Source organism: Aythya fuligula, chromosome 1, assembly GCF_009819795.1.
Source record: "Aythya fuligula isolate bAytFul2 chromosome 1, bAytFul2.pri, whole genome shotgun sequence".
Classification (NCBI taxonomy): Eukaryota; Metazoa; Chordata; class Aves; order Anseriformes; family Anatidae; genus Aythya; species Aythya fuligula.
In genome coordinates, this window is record NC_045559.1 from 139,364,927 (window position 1) to 139,383,467 (window position 18,541).

The window sequence follows — 18,541 nt, forward strand, 5'->3', positions numbered from 1 at the left end:
TCCATTTAGCAGCCCACTATCCAATCTTCATCTCCTCAATTTGCCTAAAAGAATGCAACAGAAGACTGCCAAAAGCCCTACTGAAGTTAAAACAAATGCTATCTACTGCTCTCCCGTTGTCCAGTCACCTCACCACAGAGGACAACCAGATGGGTCACGCATGGCGTGCCACCCCAGACATAGCTTCGAGAAAGGCACATTCCTTTATCTTCAGTGACTGTGGTGAAGCTGTTCACAGTGCTGTTATTTTCTGGCTTCTTTTTCTTTCCCTTTTAGGAGACAGGCAAGTCATTTGCCTTTTCCCAATCTTCTGTGATTTCAACTGATTGTCATGAATGTTTGAAGATGACAGAGCAGTATAGCACTGACATGAGCTGGCTTCTTCAGCTCCCCTGGATGCATCCTGCCTGCTCCTATAGAGTTGTTTATGTCAGCTTTGCTCAAGGGAACCGTAACTTTTGCTTTGTATACCTTTAGCAGCACATCTTTTCTTCAAACTCTGCCACTGGACACACAGGCCTTCAAGGCACGAAAGCAGACTGTGCCAGTAAAGGCTGAAGAACACATGGTACTGTACACCTCAGCTTTTTCCATATTCTTTATTATGAGGTTCCTCTGCCATTCAAGAGCAGCAATATCTTTGGCCTTCCATTTGCTTCTGATACAGCTATTTGCACTTAACAACAGGTTTATAAATGTTTGACTTGGACCATAGATCAGAATGTTCACAGTTCAGAATATGCAAAGCTTTTAATGCAGAAATAAACTTCAACACATGCCTTACCATTCTTGTATAAGTAACTCTGAAAAATCCTATCTTACACAGTTCACATGGCAAACTCCAAATTACTGACATTTTTGGTGTTTTACCAAAATCTCTTTGGTGGCCCCTAAACAAAAAATTAAAATAACAACTATTGTGATAAGTGCTGTGGTTAAGTTCATTAATCTTTGGAAAGCAGTCAGATGCTATAGTGATAATCACCAGCAGAAGATGGGAATTAATTATTCATTCAATTTTTCAGCAAAGATTTCAAGTCACATGCAGTAAATAAGGAATAGGGTTACAAAGAAAAGAAGCAGAAAACAAGACAATGAATTAGCAGTTTGTAACGTGAATTCAGTCTTTTCTGTGTAGAGAATGTGGCAAGTACCATAGTGAAACAAGACAACATGTGATCATATAATTAAGAACAAAATCATAATGTGTGTACACAAAGAAATAAATTAAAGCTGGACGGACAAACAATCTTTCATTTTGCAACCTTGGTTGGCAGGACTAAAGATCTAACAGCATTGTTTTATTGGCAATACGTGACAGTAACATTTTAGGGTTGACTTTATCCAAACTCAAAAAAAAAAGTCCATCAGACTGCACTGTCATGAAGTGCACATGAATACTGAGCAAATTTCAAACCTCTAGATCCACTCCACAGATTCTCAACAACTGAACTACAGAGGATAACATCACTTGGTACTCCATGTGGCAAGGTACTACACAGTGACGGAGTATTTAACCAAAGAGTGTTCTTCAATAATGTTGAGAGAATAGGAAAAATAGGGTGTACTTGTGAAACTAGCTTTTACTCCAGATTTTGACATGAACCCTGTTCTACTGAGGCAGTCAGGTCCCTGCTTCCTTGTGCCTAATTGCAGGAACCTGCCTCAATTCTTCTGACTTATCTTACAGTACAACCTTCTAAAAACTGGAGATGCAGAAGCTAAATGCGAGACACCATAAGGAAAATTTTAGGTGATTTCATAGATTAGGTTTTAGCAGGTCTCTACTGAAAGTAAACTGATTTTTCCAACTTGGTTAAAATCACTAGGAACTTTAATGGGCAATGAAAATATCCACATCTTTCAAACCACAACACATTTCCTGCCAATTTTCCAAGTACTGAAGTTAATGGGTAAGACACTGAAGCTTTAAAAACAACAACAACAAACTGACATCTTTTCCAAACCAAAGAACCCGCCTTTTCTGACCAAAATTAAAACTAACAAACAAAAAACAACAATCATATTTAAGAAATTACATGCTATGAAACATTTGAGTCCAAAACCAAGAGGTTATATGGAACTGTAAACAGCATTTTACAAGTATGCACACAGAAACAGTTCTTTGCCTGTTTCTGCTGGGCATCTAGGAGAGGCTAGTTAAGAATAGTATGACACTGACAAAATGATTTCCAGAACCTATTCCTGCCTGCCATATTTCCCATGGGCTCCTCAGAAGACAGATGCAAGCCAGATTAAGTGCTCTGAGCCTAGCTATCATCTTTTTCAAGGGCCTGAGGACAACTTTAGTTGATCCTATATATTTCAGCAAGTAGAAGAACCAACAGACTTAAGTTATTTGGAAATCAAACCTTGGGTTTCATTTTGTTTTTTTCCAAACTCGTATAACATGATGAATCTTCGGGTGGATTAATTTCACTTTTATGAAAATGTTTTTAAATTTGACCTTCTTTATTTACAGGTAATAAGAAACTCAGGCAAAGCACAAGGCAAGAGGTTAATTAAAAAACATCATCTGACATTTATTCAAACTTATTGAGATGAGGGCTGGCCAATTGACTAGATATTAAAATGGAATTAACACGCTAATGTTCAGTTTGTGCTATGCCTGAGATTTTCTGAATATTCTTTGCTAAGTTACCTAAGGAACAATCACCAAGAAGCAAATCTTCAAAGTGACAGTGGTATTTTTACTCAGCTGTTGCAAGGATAGATTTATTTTAAATTAAACCATCATCCCAAAATGAAACCTTTTATAAAGCTATTTTTCTACTTTTTTTCCCCCTTCTCCAAACGAAGAAATCTCGAAAAGTAGTAGATCAAAACTCACCTTTCCATGATCCACTCTGGGCGAACTACTTTTTCTCCTTTCAGTTCTTTTATTTTGGCATTTGGAAGATTGGTGGCAATGATGTGCGTTGTTTTTGATCTGGAATAATATACATGGTATTGGCCTCCATGCAACATCATTAGCCGTCTTAATTCATCAGCTGAGGGATCTATAAAATTTTAAAAACAGAAATATTCCTGCTTTGTGTCTGGCAAATACATTAAGAAGAACAGTGATAGAGAAACAATGTCATGATCAGAACAAGTGCAGAGCATCATTCTTCCCCTGAAAACCGTGCAGGTTTTCAAAGACCAAATCAGAAATGCATTTCTTGAGAAATGTAGAAAAACATTTCTGAAAAGAGTGATTCAAAATGCAAACATTCTGATTGTCACAGAGGATCTTTCCACAATATGTATGAAGTAAGTGGGGGGAGAATACTCAAGAGGATTTAATGCTAAACTAAAAAAAAACAACACACAACACACTTCACTGCAACATAACACAAAATGCAGTATTAGATTAACTCACATTTTAACTGGTTTGAGATAACAGTTTACATACAGAACAGAAAATTAATATCAAAAGGGTTTAGCAACAGCAAAGAACTCCTACTGTACAATTTCTGACATAATGAAGCAGGTAACATTTCCTTACCAGACTATTCTTGAATTACTACAAGGAAGAGAGACTACCTTACAAACTAACATCTATTCTTATTCCCTCTAACATTACTGATTACCTCAGCAATTATTCACATTAGGAATGTTTTTCATCATGTAAAAAAGAATACTTACTTTGCCAGAAGTAGAAAAAAAGGAAAAAAAAAGCTTTTGGAAAACCTTCGCAGTGGTGCCACATTGGCAACAAAAGGTTTGGGTCAACACAAGCAAGTACAATGTTCTGAATAGTGAATGGGGCACAAGAAATCAAGAAAGTTCTGGTGAAAGGTGGAAAAAGTTGCTCCTATTTCTAGCAGTGCCCATTCATATAAACAATTTAGTAAAGTAACAAATATATTCAGAAACTAAATGTGACTTTATTTTGAAAACCTAAATAATGAAATACAAAAGGAACATAATACACAAAATTTAAGATATACGATAATTGTTACTTATTTACTTAGATACAAACACACGTGTTTTATAGTCCTTTACTACACTTTGGACATTGAACAGACATAGGAACAAAACAGAACAGATCCTTAAAAAATAAAAGCTTCACCTGTAAAGCCATTGACATAGATGGCGACTCCACTAAAGATACTTGATGAATTTCCATCCCTCTGGTGCTCTATGGCTGAATCTGACCGGAATTGATCCTCCAATTTCTTAACCTTTGCCGACATGTATCCTCCCTAGTTTAAGTTGAAGAGACAAACAAAACAAATCCCATGATGCTAGTCCTGTTTTCTTGTGTTTACAGACTGAAACTAGTCAATTATGAGAAGACTGGAAGTATGCAGCATTCTTTTGAATCTATTTTTGTTGACTTACAAAAGATGTATGCTTTTTTCCCTGAAATAAAAAATAGCAAGTCCTCTACACTAAAATTTATCTGCAAGGTATGGTATATTGTTACCAACATGGCAGGATTTATTTCATACTCCTTTTTTCTTATTCTATAAGGAAGGTATTCCATCTATGTAAAAACCCTTACAGAAGAAAAAAAGAGAGATCAGAGAGTGATGCAAGTTTGGATGCTAAGCCAGAGTTCTCACTGCCCAAAGAAACAATGCAGAGAACACTTGTCAAGCTCCACATATTTTCTGTTCTTAAATATAGATAAGACAATAGAAGACAATAAATCAGGTGCCTCACTTACTGTTTGTCCAACTATAAAGAAAGTGGTGCTAACTTCTAAAAATAATTTTAAAATTAAGTTTTAAATGGTGGTTAAAGCTATTCAAAAGCTGCACGTATTAATAATGCAATTTAGTGGATGATTACAAATTAAGACTTCAACACCAGATTAAGTTCAAGATTTTTTAAACGTGTTTTTCAGGTGAAGCAAAAGGTTTCAATTTATAGCACGCCTTTAGCATATTTAACAAAATTGCAAACCCTTCTTACCCATTTTGCCATTTACCTCTTCAAAGAAAAAAGGCAGTTGGTTTTAAACATACCCATATTCCCCAGCCATCGCCATCAGCAGCCCGTTTCCTCCATCCACCCCGCCTCATACTGAAGCTTCTGCACAGAAAGAAAAACACACGATCAATTAGATGTTTAGTAACATCAGTGACATTTCAATCATGCATTACTGGCCATCTATAGAGCATCACCAAGACTACATTTTTCAGTGTGTATGCATTGAAATATGAGTTGCATTTAAACATAGAAACTAAAAATTGCATTGAATTCCAGATTTTCAATTTTGTCGTAATTCACATAAAAAAGTCATCACAAAGATCAGTTGCCATTGTGATTTATTAAATTCTTCCTGTTAATCACACCTCTCCTATAAAAGATTCTTATATAAAATTGCTACCGTTCCTGCAAAATATTGCCTAAATCACGAACAATCTTTTCTTTCCCATTTGATACTATTTACACGGGGGGATGCCGGCAAACACCTCCTGGCATGAGAGACTGGATTAATTTTACCAATGGGTTCAGAGCTGATCATTAGAGGTCCAAGCATTTGTTGTTCCAAAAAACAATGAAGTTACATAAAAGAAAAAAGAAGACAAAGAGAAAGAAAATCAAAGGTCATGTTTTCCTCAAGGAAAAGCCAGTCATTTAAGCGATCTAGTATGATCTATAGCTAGGTTTCTTTAAATAAATAAACAAACCTAACCAGGCAAATTACAGTTTTCCTTTATGTAATACACTTATCCCTGGACCATGAGCTGAACACAGCAGCATCCCCAGATGAGCTATTAGTGAGCTGAAACAGAACTGGTGGAGAGAAAAAGAAATGTTTTGGACTGTGGCCAACTGCTCACTGTACCCAAGTGATCCACATTAACTATAGCTGTTGTAACACTGATTTTAAAATATTGATTAATGGAGTAGTCTCATCATGAGGTCACTGCCTGCTACACTACATCTCTCACTCTCTATTCTAACCAGTCCTCTAAGTAAGAACACTGCTTTGTCTTTTAGGGCTGTAAGCTCTTAACAGTGGGATGACAGGAATAGGACCTTGTATACACTGAAACTAACAGGAAGAAAATTTAAGCCAATCACCTTTATTTTATTAGATAAATCTTGATACCCATAAAAATGCACAAAACTACAGTTCATACATAAAAGGAAGTCAATTGATCTTTTCCTTCCTCTTGTGCTGTTGAGAAGAGGCCTATTCTTTGGCCTATCCATAGAATCATCTGTTAGTGGTACACAGAAGCTTCACCCAGTCTCCAGCCTACTAGAAACTACACACAGCTGTAGTCGGAGATAACTATCCATTTTGGTCATTTACCTATCCAGGAAGCAACTTCTACTGCAGTGTCCTGAAGACCACCTCATTTGTCACATTAGAATTTTACTTCCTCCAAATAACTTGGCTAGAACTTGAATTCCAAGCTTTCATCTTTTAAATCCCTTTTGTTCTAGAGCTACTAAGTAGGCGGACTCTGAAATCCAGCTAACCCACCCTGGACTGCAGGCAAGTTTCATTGCAGAGTAAGAGACAGCTGCAGGAAGCTTTTCATAAATACGATCATTTTCATGGAATAACAGCAAATGCCAAATCAGGCAACCATCGAATTACAGAGTTAAAGCAGGTTTAAGTACCTTGAAAAGACACACTTCAGTAGTACGTTTCAGGATCTCCTCAAACACAGGAAGATCATGATGCACCTGGTTCTATTCTTCTCATATTTGTTGTAATCTGTTACATAACCTACAGAAATAGAGAGTGATGATTAATCATTTGTCAAGATTAGCTCTATGCCAACAACCAAAACAAAGCTACCCCTCCCCAGTATGTTATATTTTATTTCTAGGTACCTGTGTTTCTCACCCAGGGACCAATTTCCAAGATATTGAGCTTCCTGAAATTATTTTTTTTGAGGGGGGGGTGAGGAAGGGGGGGAGGGGGCTGAATTTTATCCAACAGATACCACAGACCCCTTAAGGAGAAGGAAGGAGAAATGAGAGGAGATGAGTTGGATGACTACATGAAATAGAAAATTGACTTTTTTTCTCCTGTAGAAGGTACAAATTGGAAATGGTTGGATGATTTCCTTTATATGGAAAAAATTTATTTTCCCATAAACTCAAGTAAACCGTAATTCAAATATATCACTTCTGACTGAGAAGTTCTTACAGAAAAACAAAGGCGTAGGTTCAAGAAAGGAAAATGTTTATTCATGAAAATGTCACATACTGATTTTAGGTATCATAGCTATTGTAAGAATCACCAGGATTTTAAGCATTGATTACTCTTGTTCCTTAATAATAAAGGATGAAAAAGCCTGTCGAAAAGAAAATCTTGTGTGTGTACATACATATATACACATACACACATTTATCTTACTCTGGTGGAAAAAAAGAGAGCCCTCAATACAGTATAAAACTCACATACATCACCAGCAGTGTAAGATGTTCTTCATTCCAATTACAAAGTTCTTGAGAACTTCAGTTACTCTGACCCCTAATACAGACCTCTTGGTTATTCAAAGAAGTCTTTCCAGTATCAGTAAGACAGAAACAAAAACATCAGATGCTTGTTAAACCAATGAACTGCCTTTCATAAGAGTAAACTTTTTCTGAAACCCTGAAACATTTAATTATTATTTAGGCTACTGGGAGGTGAGGAAGAGAGACCTCCCAAACGCTATCGGATCAGGCCACCACAACCTGTGGGGCCAATTAAAATCAGAATCATGGGTATGTACCTAGTTTAATTAAAACTACAAATCAGAAAACATGACTCCTTCAGGTCAGTGTGTTAAAAGCATGACATATCAATTGCTCAGTTGCCTGCAAAACTAGAGAAGCTAGGCTGTAATGCCTTACTTCCAACATCTGATAATGATTTACAATTTCCTTGGCAGATGTGATTTTTGACTCAGCCTGTTCACTTCAATTCTAAACACACAAGTTCGAAACATGGTATTTCGATGATTACTAGATGCCTTTGGCTTACCTCCTAAGAGTTATAGGTTATTTACTTAATGCTGATATGAAAACCTGGGAGATTAATTTCTCCCTTTGTAGTTCCAGGAACTGTTTCTGGACTAAGGAGGATCTTCGCTGCTCTCTCTTCAAAAGGAGCCACGTGGAGACAAGAGGCAACAGGTACAAGCTGTGTCAGAAGTGGTTTTGTCTTGATGTAAGAAAAAAATTTTTTTTACATTGAGAAGGATCAATCACTGGAACAACTTCCCCAGTGATGTGGTAGGGTCCCCATCACTGGAGGTTTTTGAGATGTGACTAGATAGGTGCTAGGTAACCTCACCTAGGTTCCCTTTTCCCATGGACCTGATCATCTTCTAAGGTACCTTCCAGCCTGGGCTGTTCTATGATCCTGCTAAATCCTTGTGCTTACATGGCAGTTTTCCTCGAAAATGAACATAACCTCTAGAGCTGCTTATCTGAAACCTAAGGAACAAATGAACATGAAACATCTTGCACAAGATATATTAAATCAGAGGAAAAATTAAATAAGATTTGAGGTATACTTGCTGGCTCGTGAAATAAGAACTGTAAAGAAGACACAAAGCCCTATCTATAGGACTCACGATGAAGGGTTGAGCAGAAGAAATGCTTTGTAAAGAACCCTTGAAGTGGTGGTGGGGAGAAACAAAAAAGGGGACAAGCATTGAAATTGGCCTGCTTGTGATCAAACAATAATAATTCTCTCTGTTTATACTAACTTGTTTCAGAGCAGTCTTCTGCTCTGAAATCCCAACAAACTCTGAAACTGCAAAGAAAGTCTGTAATGACAGAAACAGTATCTCTAAGAACAGAATCCAAATTCTCATTGCAAGAGAAACAACCTTTCAAGAAAAAAAGTCAAATTAAATCTCCTGTCATCAAAATTAACATGATTTGGCCCTGCATCTTTCAAGACCACACACAAACTGTAAAATCTTACTGTTCTGCAAAATAGAGTTCTTTAACTAATTTAAAATTTCTATTGGGAGATCTTTTTCAAAACTGAAGCTAGAAGAGGAACTAAGAGTTTTGATGCTTTGTACGTGACTGGCAGCTCAGAAATAGCCAAGAGAGCACACTAGAAAGAGATCCGCAACATCCCACTGCACGCTAATTCATGGCCTCACATCACACTTCCCAATTCACAACCACTTCATCTTATTAAAGGCTGTTTGTTAATCAAACTGTACAGATCATGGAACAGAACGAACTACTATCCCTGCATTTTACGAATTCTATAAACACGTGCATGCATACAGGAGAGTTGCATGGCAACTGGGAGATTTCAGACTGCACAACAAGCGATGTAGATGTGAACGTTGATGTTAAGTTAGTATTTGAGTATCTGATTCAGAAAAGATATTTCTTTTAAAATACTTTAAGATCAGGATGGCGTGGTATAGGCTAGGTGGCTTTCCATTAACTGGAATAGTTGGGATTACAGAGATAACAGACAAATGCAGACCCAAACCATAGGTATTACGGGCACAATGCTTGGGAGCACAGAAATGTTCTCAGCAGCTCTCTGAGAAGCAAGTATGGATCCTCACAAGCCTTTTGATTCCAGGTCAGTACCAGTCCTGCCCAAACTTCAGTTGTCTGTGCCATGCTCTGCAGCATTCTCTTTTCCATGACGCAGAGACATTTCTGCTGTCTTTTCAGCAGGCAGATTTTGTATTTTGCACTACAGAAAAGCAAATGAACTATTGCCAAAGCCAACTAGACGCTGCAACGTGACTCAACAAAAAGCCCTGCCAGACTTGTGTCTAAATACACAGTACAAGTAACTTCTAATCCAATTAATCCAATCACAGGTAACAGGAAGTTGCGTGGAAGTGTAATGCACAGCAACAGGCATTTTGCTTTTCTGACCAGCACAAACACCTGATTGACATCCTCTAGTACAAAAGAACCTGATTTAATTAGCGTGGTCAAATACCACAAACATCATTCTCGAAGGTGCAGCTCTAACGCTAACAGAAGTACGGCTATCTCAGGCCACCACTAATGAATATCAGAACCTTTTGCTTGAACCGTAGATTGAATCCATCCCTGCTCAGCAGGGCTTAGAAGTTGTTTCCATCAAATGGGTATTTTGTGGCCCGTTTGAGTTTCATGCATCTACATTCCAGCTCCCACATCAAACTCACCACTCTGCTTGGCACTAGGCTGCAAGCTCTTTGAGGCAAGAACTGTCTTACGTGTTTACACATTTCTCAGCACAAGAGTCCTATTCTTGGATGAGTCTTCTGGAAAAGAGCTGCTGCTACAGGGTCTAAAACTATTTTTTACTATGTACTAAAAATGTCAGAATCCAGTAAAGGAACTTAAAAAAGATAGTTTTTTTTTTTTTTTTTTTTAAAAAGATACTGTATTTTTAAACCCCCGTGATTTTAGACACTCAAGTTAACAATACTGTTCCATATTGAAATAAACAAATCTGGATGTTGCAAAGCAACTGAATTTTATTCTAGGCGGGAAATAAACTCTCAGGGTGAAGTTTCACAAGACGGTTGAGTCAACTTGATGGCCGCCTGCCACTAAAAGGAATGGGCTGCTCCTCAACCTCTGCTGGCCCGACAGAGGCCAGCTGGCCTCCCTTATGCCCAGCCTCTCCATTCCAGCTCCGCGCTCCCATGACCCCTATGCCTGGCACTTTGGGCCAAATCAGAGGAAAATTCACACAGTGGTAATGGACAGTTTCCACCAGGTCGGTGAGCTGAGCCAAGTCACAACAGGGTCACACACAGCCAAGGCAGATGGGTGGGACTGTTCCCTGAAGTGCCAGTGACAGCTTACGAATCCCTCAGCCGTTTCGGGAAACCAACTTTTAGGTCATGGTTATAAACAACCAACTGTGGTGTGAATGGGGATGTGGATTTGCAATAAGCCAGGGCCTCACTACCGGCCCTGCTTATATTCTTCCCCCTAGTAAACAACTGGGGTAGACTACCTTACTTTTTTCCATAGAATAAGAAAGAGTTTTCAAAGAATGTTAGAGTTGAACAACAGAGAAGTGCTAAGTCTTTTCTTCATCTTAACTCACACATACCCGGTACTACAATCATTTCTAACTATAAGCACCATTATTACAGGGTCAACCAGCAAGTTCTGGTTTGCAATCCAATCTCTGATGATACTGCAAAGCAACACACATCAAAGTGGCCAAAAGACATTAAAAAAAAGAAATCTGTCCCAAAACCTCCTGACAATACACCCTTCTCCTGCAAGTAAACCTAGGACAACAATCATGAAAATCTTGGGCAAATTTTTACTTTGCTATGTAAATTATTCCAGTTTCCAAACTGACTATTTCTGCAACTCAAAATTGTCTTTATTTCAGATCAGTTTACTTTAACGTCCAGGACTAAATACTTTACCTACAAGCAGTGACTAAGATACAGTTATTTTGTCAACTAATCACCACATCAGCCTAAAGTGGTTGCTCAGCAATCAGCCATTTATACAAGAGCTGTACAGGACAACAACATGGAGATCTTTTCCCAACCAACTTAGAGCCTGGGACTTTAACTCTCACAACTTAAGGAACCATGAGCATGGGGTACAGAAAACAGCAGAGGACTTGCTGTCCTAAAACAAGGTGGTGCATCGTTCTGCAGCCTGCACTACCTTTGAGCAATCTGTTTTCAACAAGACACTCTTTTTGCTTTTATACATGGCATTTGAGATGGTTAGTTCTTTGAAAAATAGAAAGCCAGATTCAATTTGAGACCAACTGTCAACGTTTCATTCCCCTCTAGGAATAACATTCAGTAGCAGCTACAGTCCATTTAGAGCTTGTCACAAGCAGTGGTTTAACTTGGTTGAACTTTTTCTTCTGCTCACAGAAGACTCTGGCTGGAGTTTCCACATTTCTGCATTGTTTGGTAATATTTTCCCCACACTTCAGAGTTCCTCAGTAATGAGTGGCTCCTCCCCATAAATTTTAATTGACAGATTTAACCATGTAGCTCAGTTCACTTTTTAGTTCAAACACGACCTCTTTGATACAACTGTTCATACTGCCACAATACGCTGGCAAATTTCAGCAGACCTCAGCAACTGGCTTCATTATTTCTGTTACTCATCTTCCTTTGGGACTTCAATCCCTAGAGGACGTAGCACACTCGTAATCTTTATGCCAGCTTCTAAGTGCCTAGATTCCAGAAAAAAATCATTAAGTCAAATCGGGATAAGAAACAGCTTGCAGAATTAGGATTCTCTATAGCAACATAGTGAACAGACTGTAAATCAAACTAAAAGGAAATTCTTTCTTTCTTGGACTTAAGTGAGTATCTGAAAGAACAAGTGAGAAGAACATGTGAGTTGGGTATTCTTCAAGTCCATATATATTTAAGCTGGCTATAGCATTTGATAAAAGGAACTTTTCTTTTTTTTTTTGTTACTTTTTCTTTGAAAAGGGAGGGTGGGCTGTTCACTTTTTCTTAACCTAATAAATTGATAGAACTTGCTCAGGAAGTGAAAACCTGGGTTTGTGCAGACCTCAGCCTGACAATAATCCAGCCCTACAACTCGTGTCTTACATGCAGAGCATACAGTGAAGAGCAGGTAAAGCCCTGGGTAGGTACAATAAGTAAACAAAGATCCCTCTTCTCAGATAACAAAGCGACTTGCTGCTACTGAGTGACTTAAGACTTCCTAACCATAAAGAAAGTGACTGGAAAGCTAAAGAAAGCAAAGCAGAAAAAGCGAGTAAGAGGGGGTACAGCCATTCTTGAATAAAAACAATGAAGAATTTTCAAGAGGTGACCAAAACCTGTGAACACTGAATTTGTTAGTGTTGAATGCAGAGAAGCTGCCGGTAAAAAACTCTGAGACAACCCATCTTCACGTCTCCCAGATTCCCTAGGCATCGGGTCAGCAGACTGGTGAAATCTTGTCAGAAGAGATGACATTAATCAAAAATGTCATGTATTTGTCTCGATACACATGTATGTGTTTCTGTGCGTGCACAGGCGTGTGCGTACATACACACATTCAACTTGCCTTTGCTGCTGACCATCTCATTACCCAGTACCCGGAGTAACTACTTTGGAACGGCATCGAAACACATCTGCCCTCGGACCAACGTTTTAACTAATGTAAAGAGAAGGCTCCATTTCTTCTCCACAAGTTATTTTTCAGTGGAAGTGCCCAGGGCAGTTGTGCTTTATGCTGAACTCAATGTTATCAGCGTACACTGAGCAGATGCCAAGCAGGCCAAGCTCTTCAGGGAAAAAGAGAGATAAGACATCCACTTTGCAAATCTCAAGTGGGACCTGATGCCAGATACTAAAGAGGACCATCTCTCTACACGCATATGGGTGGCACTAAGATTGTATGGTAGCAAACCCGGAGGAAATGAAGCAGCTTTGTTAGCAAAAATAGTGCTCACTACAGAGTCAACATTTAAACAGATAGATTTTTTGTTTGCAGCACTTTTTGAATGGTGTTTCTTAATTCCAACTGTCATTGCATAGTCCCATTCCCATTTTTTTTTCTGGATTTGTCTTTGAAACTCTCAAAGCAGCAACCTTTTTTTTTTGAAATAAAATCTTTACAAGATATGGCTTCCATGGCCTTGAAGGTTTATGTACCTGTATCTTTCCTTAATCTATTGGTATTACTCTTACCATCCACTCAGACCAACACAACTAGCAGAAAATCAGATGAAACCTGTAACTGGAGAGATCAAAACAAATGGAAATATTTGTTAATCTGTTGCCTAGTTTACTTGTGGGAAAGCGTCTCAGTATCTTTGTTTCTCTAGTATTGCCTTGGAACCCATTATTTGCAACTTCTAGAAACAGTAATGCTGGGCAAACTTCTGATCTGATCCTATATATTCTCAAGCTTCCTTTTAGATTCAGCTGAAAGTGATATTCAGGGTTCAGGCACAGTGTTTCTGCATTTTATTGAAAAAACAGTTTTAAGTTCTTACAAGAAAACAGAAATGCTCTATTTCTTTAGGATCCCTAAACAAAACTCGCATCAGAATTGTGTTCTTGGCCCTATGTGGTTTCAAGTTGGTCTTGTAAGTACCTCTGACATTGAAACAACAGCGTTACACTGCTACTTAGTAGAGACAGATCAATAGGAAAAGGCCACAGAGCAAAAACTGCCTTCCTCAGGCAAACAGGAGGCTTGCAGCTCTTACTAGGTTAAAAATCAACATAGAAATTACAGGAATTACTATGGAGAGGCAACATTTATCACTTCAAATTCCTGATCAATCAGAGATTAGAGCAAAAACTCATTACTCCCTTTCTCAAGTACTGTTTTATCACAGGATTAACAGTTCACCAAATAATGTAATTTCAGCATGGAAATCTAAGAAATAGTGACTATTAAGTCCCTTTTTCCAGTTTCCCAATGCTCCAATATTTCCAAAAAACAACCAGTGGACTCAAACCAGAACAGTATCCTTCCACTATACACCATTATTTTATTTCTTTAGCTCAACTGGGAGTTACATTAAAAAAAGCCACAAGACGGTAAAATGCATTTACTCTACTTGATAAATTGCACTAATCCTCCTCCTTACATGCCACAGGGTCATCCTGGGCTTTCCTACCTGTAAGAATTATCAACGATGTCACGACTTCCTTTAAACACCAGCAGCTCCTAGGTCTCCAGAAGAGCCATTTGCCTAGATGCTTACTCATAGTGTCCTGGACTAAGAGCTGAGGGGAACCACCTCAAGAGGAGGAACTCACAAACAAGGCAGACAGAACTGCAGTTCACTTTGGAGATGCACTGACAGCTAGAAGCTGACCCCAAAGGTGCAGCAATGGTCCCAAGGCCCCTGCCAAAACACACCGCATAGCCCACCCTGCCAGAAGACTGACAGTCTTTAAGCCAGCACAAAAAAGCCTTTCAGCAGATCTCAACCCTACTGAGCATCAGCACTGCTTTCAAGTTTTGGCATTTGAACCAATCCACCTGCACTTAACCTGCAAAGAACCTGAGCAGTGTCTTATCCTGAACTGAATTAGGTATTTTTTCAGGATTTTTTTTTTTTTTTCAATCAAGAAGCTGAAAAGGTCTGTGATTCAAGCAACCCAAATAGGGTTTGTTGTTACCTCCTTATGCTGGGATTTGGTTAAAGTGTTTACAGATACCTGGGAACAGGAAGCAAAACCAACACAAAAGAGTTAACCACACGGTTAAACTTTATTTATGCCAGCAAGTTCCAAACCACCAGCTTCAGCACTATTAAACAGAAAGAATACCAACTGGGAGACCTTAAGGTTTGAGATAGGAAATGAACTAGGAAAAAAAAAACAAAAAACAAAAAAACCAACAAACCACAACCCACCATCTACTTTTCCCAAAAGTTAACACTGAAATTCAGGGGACACCATCTGCTTAGACAGTTGCAGCAAAGAATATAGAAGATACAGCGATCATTTCTATGGGTATACCAAATTAAAAGTATCTCTCAGATGAATTTAACTGTCACAGATTCCTTAACTACAGTAGCAGCAGCCCTCCAGCTAGCTCTAAAAAGACAAGCAACAGGAATGGAAGTTATCATCACTGCCCAGAATTTAAAGCTGTTCTACGTACTCACCTCTCTTCCACTAAAGAGAAAGAAGAGTTTCCTAATTCTCATTCCTATCTTATGAGCACCAGCTACGCCACATGAAATACAGAAGCAGAGGGACCACAGACATGAGAAGCCCTCCTCCCTAAAACCAGCTGTGTCTCCAATTAAAATGCTGTCTGGTTTCCACAACAGAGCAGAAAGCTGCTCTCAGGGAGAAGAAGCTCTACGCAAATTTGACTCTTAAAAAAAAAAAAAAAAAAAAGAGAGATTTCCACAATTACACTGCATGAACTGTATTTGAGAACTCCTCACCTGTTCCTCATGCTCTTTTGCATCCAGTTAGATTTGCTCTCTTCACTTTCATCATTCTTTACTACCTGGACGCTCTCGTTTCTATTTGCTTCCCTTTTTTCCTCCTTTTGCTCTGCTTTGTAAACACATGGCACTGTCACCAAACTCTACGTTGCTGTATTCTTGGGGGAGGGTTTCAGCATTTGGGTATTTAGCTCCCTTGCTGCATCTATACCAGGCAAACACACTCTTAAGAGCCGACAGAGATCTTAGAGATAATATAGTCCTTTAATTAAAGCAGAAGGATGTTCAATAAAAAAAATCATTCTTCATAATGTAAACAATAGCTTAACAGATTAAACGGGGGAAAGCACATGGCAGGGTCAGGTAAGTTATTCTTTTCCTACTTGTCCTGAACAACTAATTCATTAAGAAGTCTGTAATCACATTTTTCCTATGTTCTTGAAACGAGTTTTTGTATTAGAGAGTCTTTTTTCTTTTTTAATCTTCCTAGTAGCTGAAATGGATGGCAGCAAGATTGAAAATTTGCCATGAAGCTTCCTTAAGACAGACATCCAGGTCGAGGGATGAGAAAAGACTGATCAAACTCAGCTCCCGCTTACGAGACGCTGGCTGCACCAGGCAGACCAGGCTATGGCTAGGTAAGAGGACGCACACCATCCAGAAAGACAGACTGGCAATACATTTGGAAGGCCAAATATGAATAATGCACTGAAGACATACACTGTGCACAAAAATACACATGTGGAGTTTACTACACTGGCCTGAAATACGTTTTTTTTTTTTTTTTTCCAGTATACTACCACAGTTTTACTTTAAAAACAATCTATCTCCAAGTAGTTAAACAGCAGCAAGTCACAAGGCAGGTGTCTGCGCTGAGCCTCTAACTGTCCTAGCAATGACCTCCAGTCTGACAGCTTGGGATTATTTACCAACAGGGATTTGGTGCACCGTCCACTGGCAGAATTGGGCTGAGTGAAAGACAATTATGGTGGGGATGGGCAGCGACTGCACGCCTGAGACAAGATGGCAAAGAGAGAATTTGTCAGAGATCTGGATTTCCGCATTAAATATCTTAATAAAACGGGGCTGTTTCACAAGTGTGTTTTGGCTGTAACCTTTTCATTAGGTGCTGTTGTTGCTCCGATAGGACTGTTTTAAACTGTTGCCTAATTGCTATTAAATGTAAGAGGTTATAGTTAAAATTCAGCTCATGCAATTGCAATCTGCTGGCTTTGCTTCTTTGCATTGCACTATCAAATTCAAGATTGGACCTCGACTTTAAATCAAGATCCATAATAAACATCAACTCTTCTTTTTCAGGGAGAAAAACCTCTCATTAACACAAACGGAGCATTCGCAGGCCTTGCCTTTCCAAAGGCTGACATTAACCGTAAAGCACGGGGGGGGGTGGATAATGGAACATTGCAGCACGCACCATGGCTTTCCTACCCCCCCCCCCTTCAAAAAAAAAATATAATAATAATCGCGTGCTTACGCTCTCACCCTCCCCTCGGCTCTCAAGGTTTACATGCCATCCCCGCGCACCTCCCTCCCATCAGGGGCCTTTTGCTGGGTCAGGCCGGCGCTGGCTACGTAGCAAAACACAGCAGCAGCAGCAGGCGGGGAAAGAGGGGAAGGAGAAGGAGGGGGGGGGGGGGGGGGGGGGATAGAAGAGGCGAGCCCTCCGTGCCCCTTCCTCCCCCCTCACAATCAACGCAGGGCGCAAAATCCGCAGCCGGCTGCGGGTGTGGGGGGGTAGGTAGGAAGGGAGGAGAGGAGAGGGCGGCGGGGCTGCGACAGGGCTCCCCCCCACCCCCCCCAATTTATCCCCTCCCCTATTTCCCCGCAGTGACCCCTCGCTGCCGACCCCTCCCCAAACACCCCCCCTCCCCCATACACACACACACACGGATACCCCCCTGCAGGTGCCGGCGGGGGAGGGGCACCTGAGACCCCCCCCAAACCTCCCCCTCTACCCCTCCCCAAGCCCTGACACCCCCTCCCCAAACCCTAACACCCCCCCAAACCCTAACGCCCTCCCCCACCCCCCTCCCCTCCCCTCCCTCTCCCCTCCCCCCTCACTCCCCCCGCCGGCGGTTACATAACGCCACCCCCCCCCTCCTCACCCCCCTCCTTCCTCCTCCTCCTCCTCCTCCTCCTCAGGCCCAGGCCGCAGGGAGGGGCCCCGCAGCCCCCCCCCCCCGTCCCCTATTTCCCCCCCTCCCGGCTCTTTTCCTCTCAGGCCAACCGCCACGGGGGCCTCGCCATGACGGGAAGGGGTGAAGGAAGGCAGGAAGGCAGCAAGGAGCCCGCAGCGCCGCTCGCCGCTCACCTTCCGCCGCCTCCCAGCCGCGCTGTGTTGCCGGCCGGGGCCTCACATGGCGGCTGCCCCCGGTAACGGCCGCCAGCCTTCCTCTTCCTCCTCCTCCTCCTCCTCCTCCTCCTCCCCCCGCCCTCCCTGCGCGCGCGTCACGGGAGCGCCTCGCGCCACCAACGGCCGCCCGCCGGGCACGTGACGCGGGGCGGGGCGGGCGCGCGCGGCTCCCGCTCCCGCCCCTCCCGTTCCCCCGCCCCGCCCCGCCCCGCTGAGGGATGGCCGCGGGGCGGCGGCGCCCCCTGGCGGGGCGCTGAGGGCGGCCCCCTGAGGGGATGTGCCCCTAGGAAGGAGGCCCTCGTTACTCCTGCTGCTCATAGGAAGCTTGTTCGTTTGGCTTTATA

The 18,541-nt window shown here is 40.9% G+C and overlaps 1 protein-coding gene across 3 annotated transcripts in view; it reads right to left on the reverse strand.

Moving 5' to 3' along the window:
• REV1 (REV1 DNA directed polymerase) overlaps window positions 1-18,227 on the reverse strand; it is a 53,927-nt gene extending 35,700 nt beyond the window's left edge. For 2 of the 3 annotated variants that reach the window (XM_032197537.1, XM_032197528.1), the window contains exons 1-5: window positions 18,156-18,227; window positions 6,592-6,700; window positions 4,977-5,043; window positions 4,076-4,208; window positions 2,852-3,020 (exon numbers count right to left, since the gene is read on the reverse strand). In XM_032197537.1, the coding sequence (XP_032053428.1) occupies window positions 2,852-3,020; window positions 4,076-4,208; window positions 4,977-5,033 (359 nt within the window). In that variant the 5' untranslated portion in view covers window positions 5,034-5,043; window positions 6,592-6,700; window positions 18,156-18,227. Of the gene's footprint in view, window positions 1-2,851; window positions 3,021-4,075; window positions 4,209-4,976; window positions 5,044-6,591; window positions 6,701-18,155 lie in introns of those variants that run through there. The other variant, XM_032197545.1, reaches the window with a different exon arrangement.
• Between the last annotated feature and the right edge of the window lie 314 nt (window positions 18,228-18,541).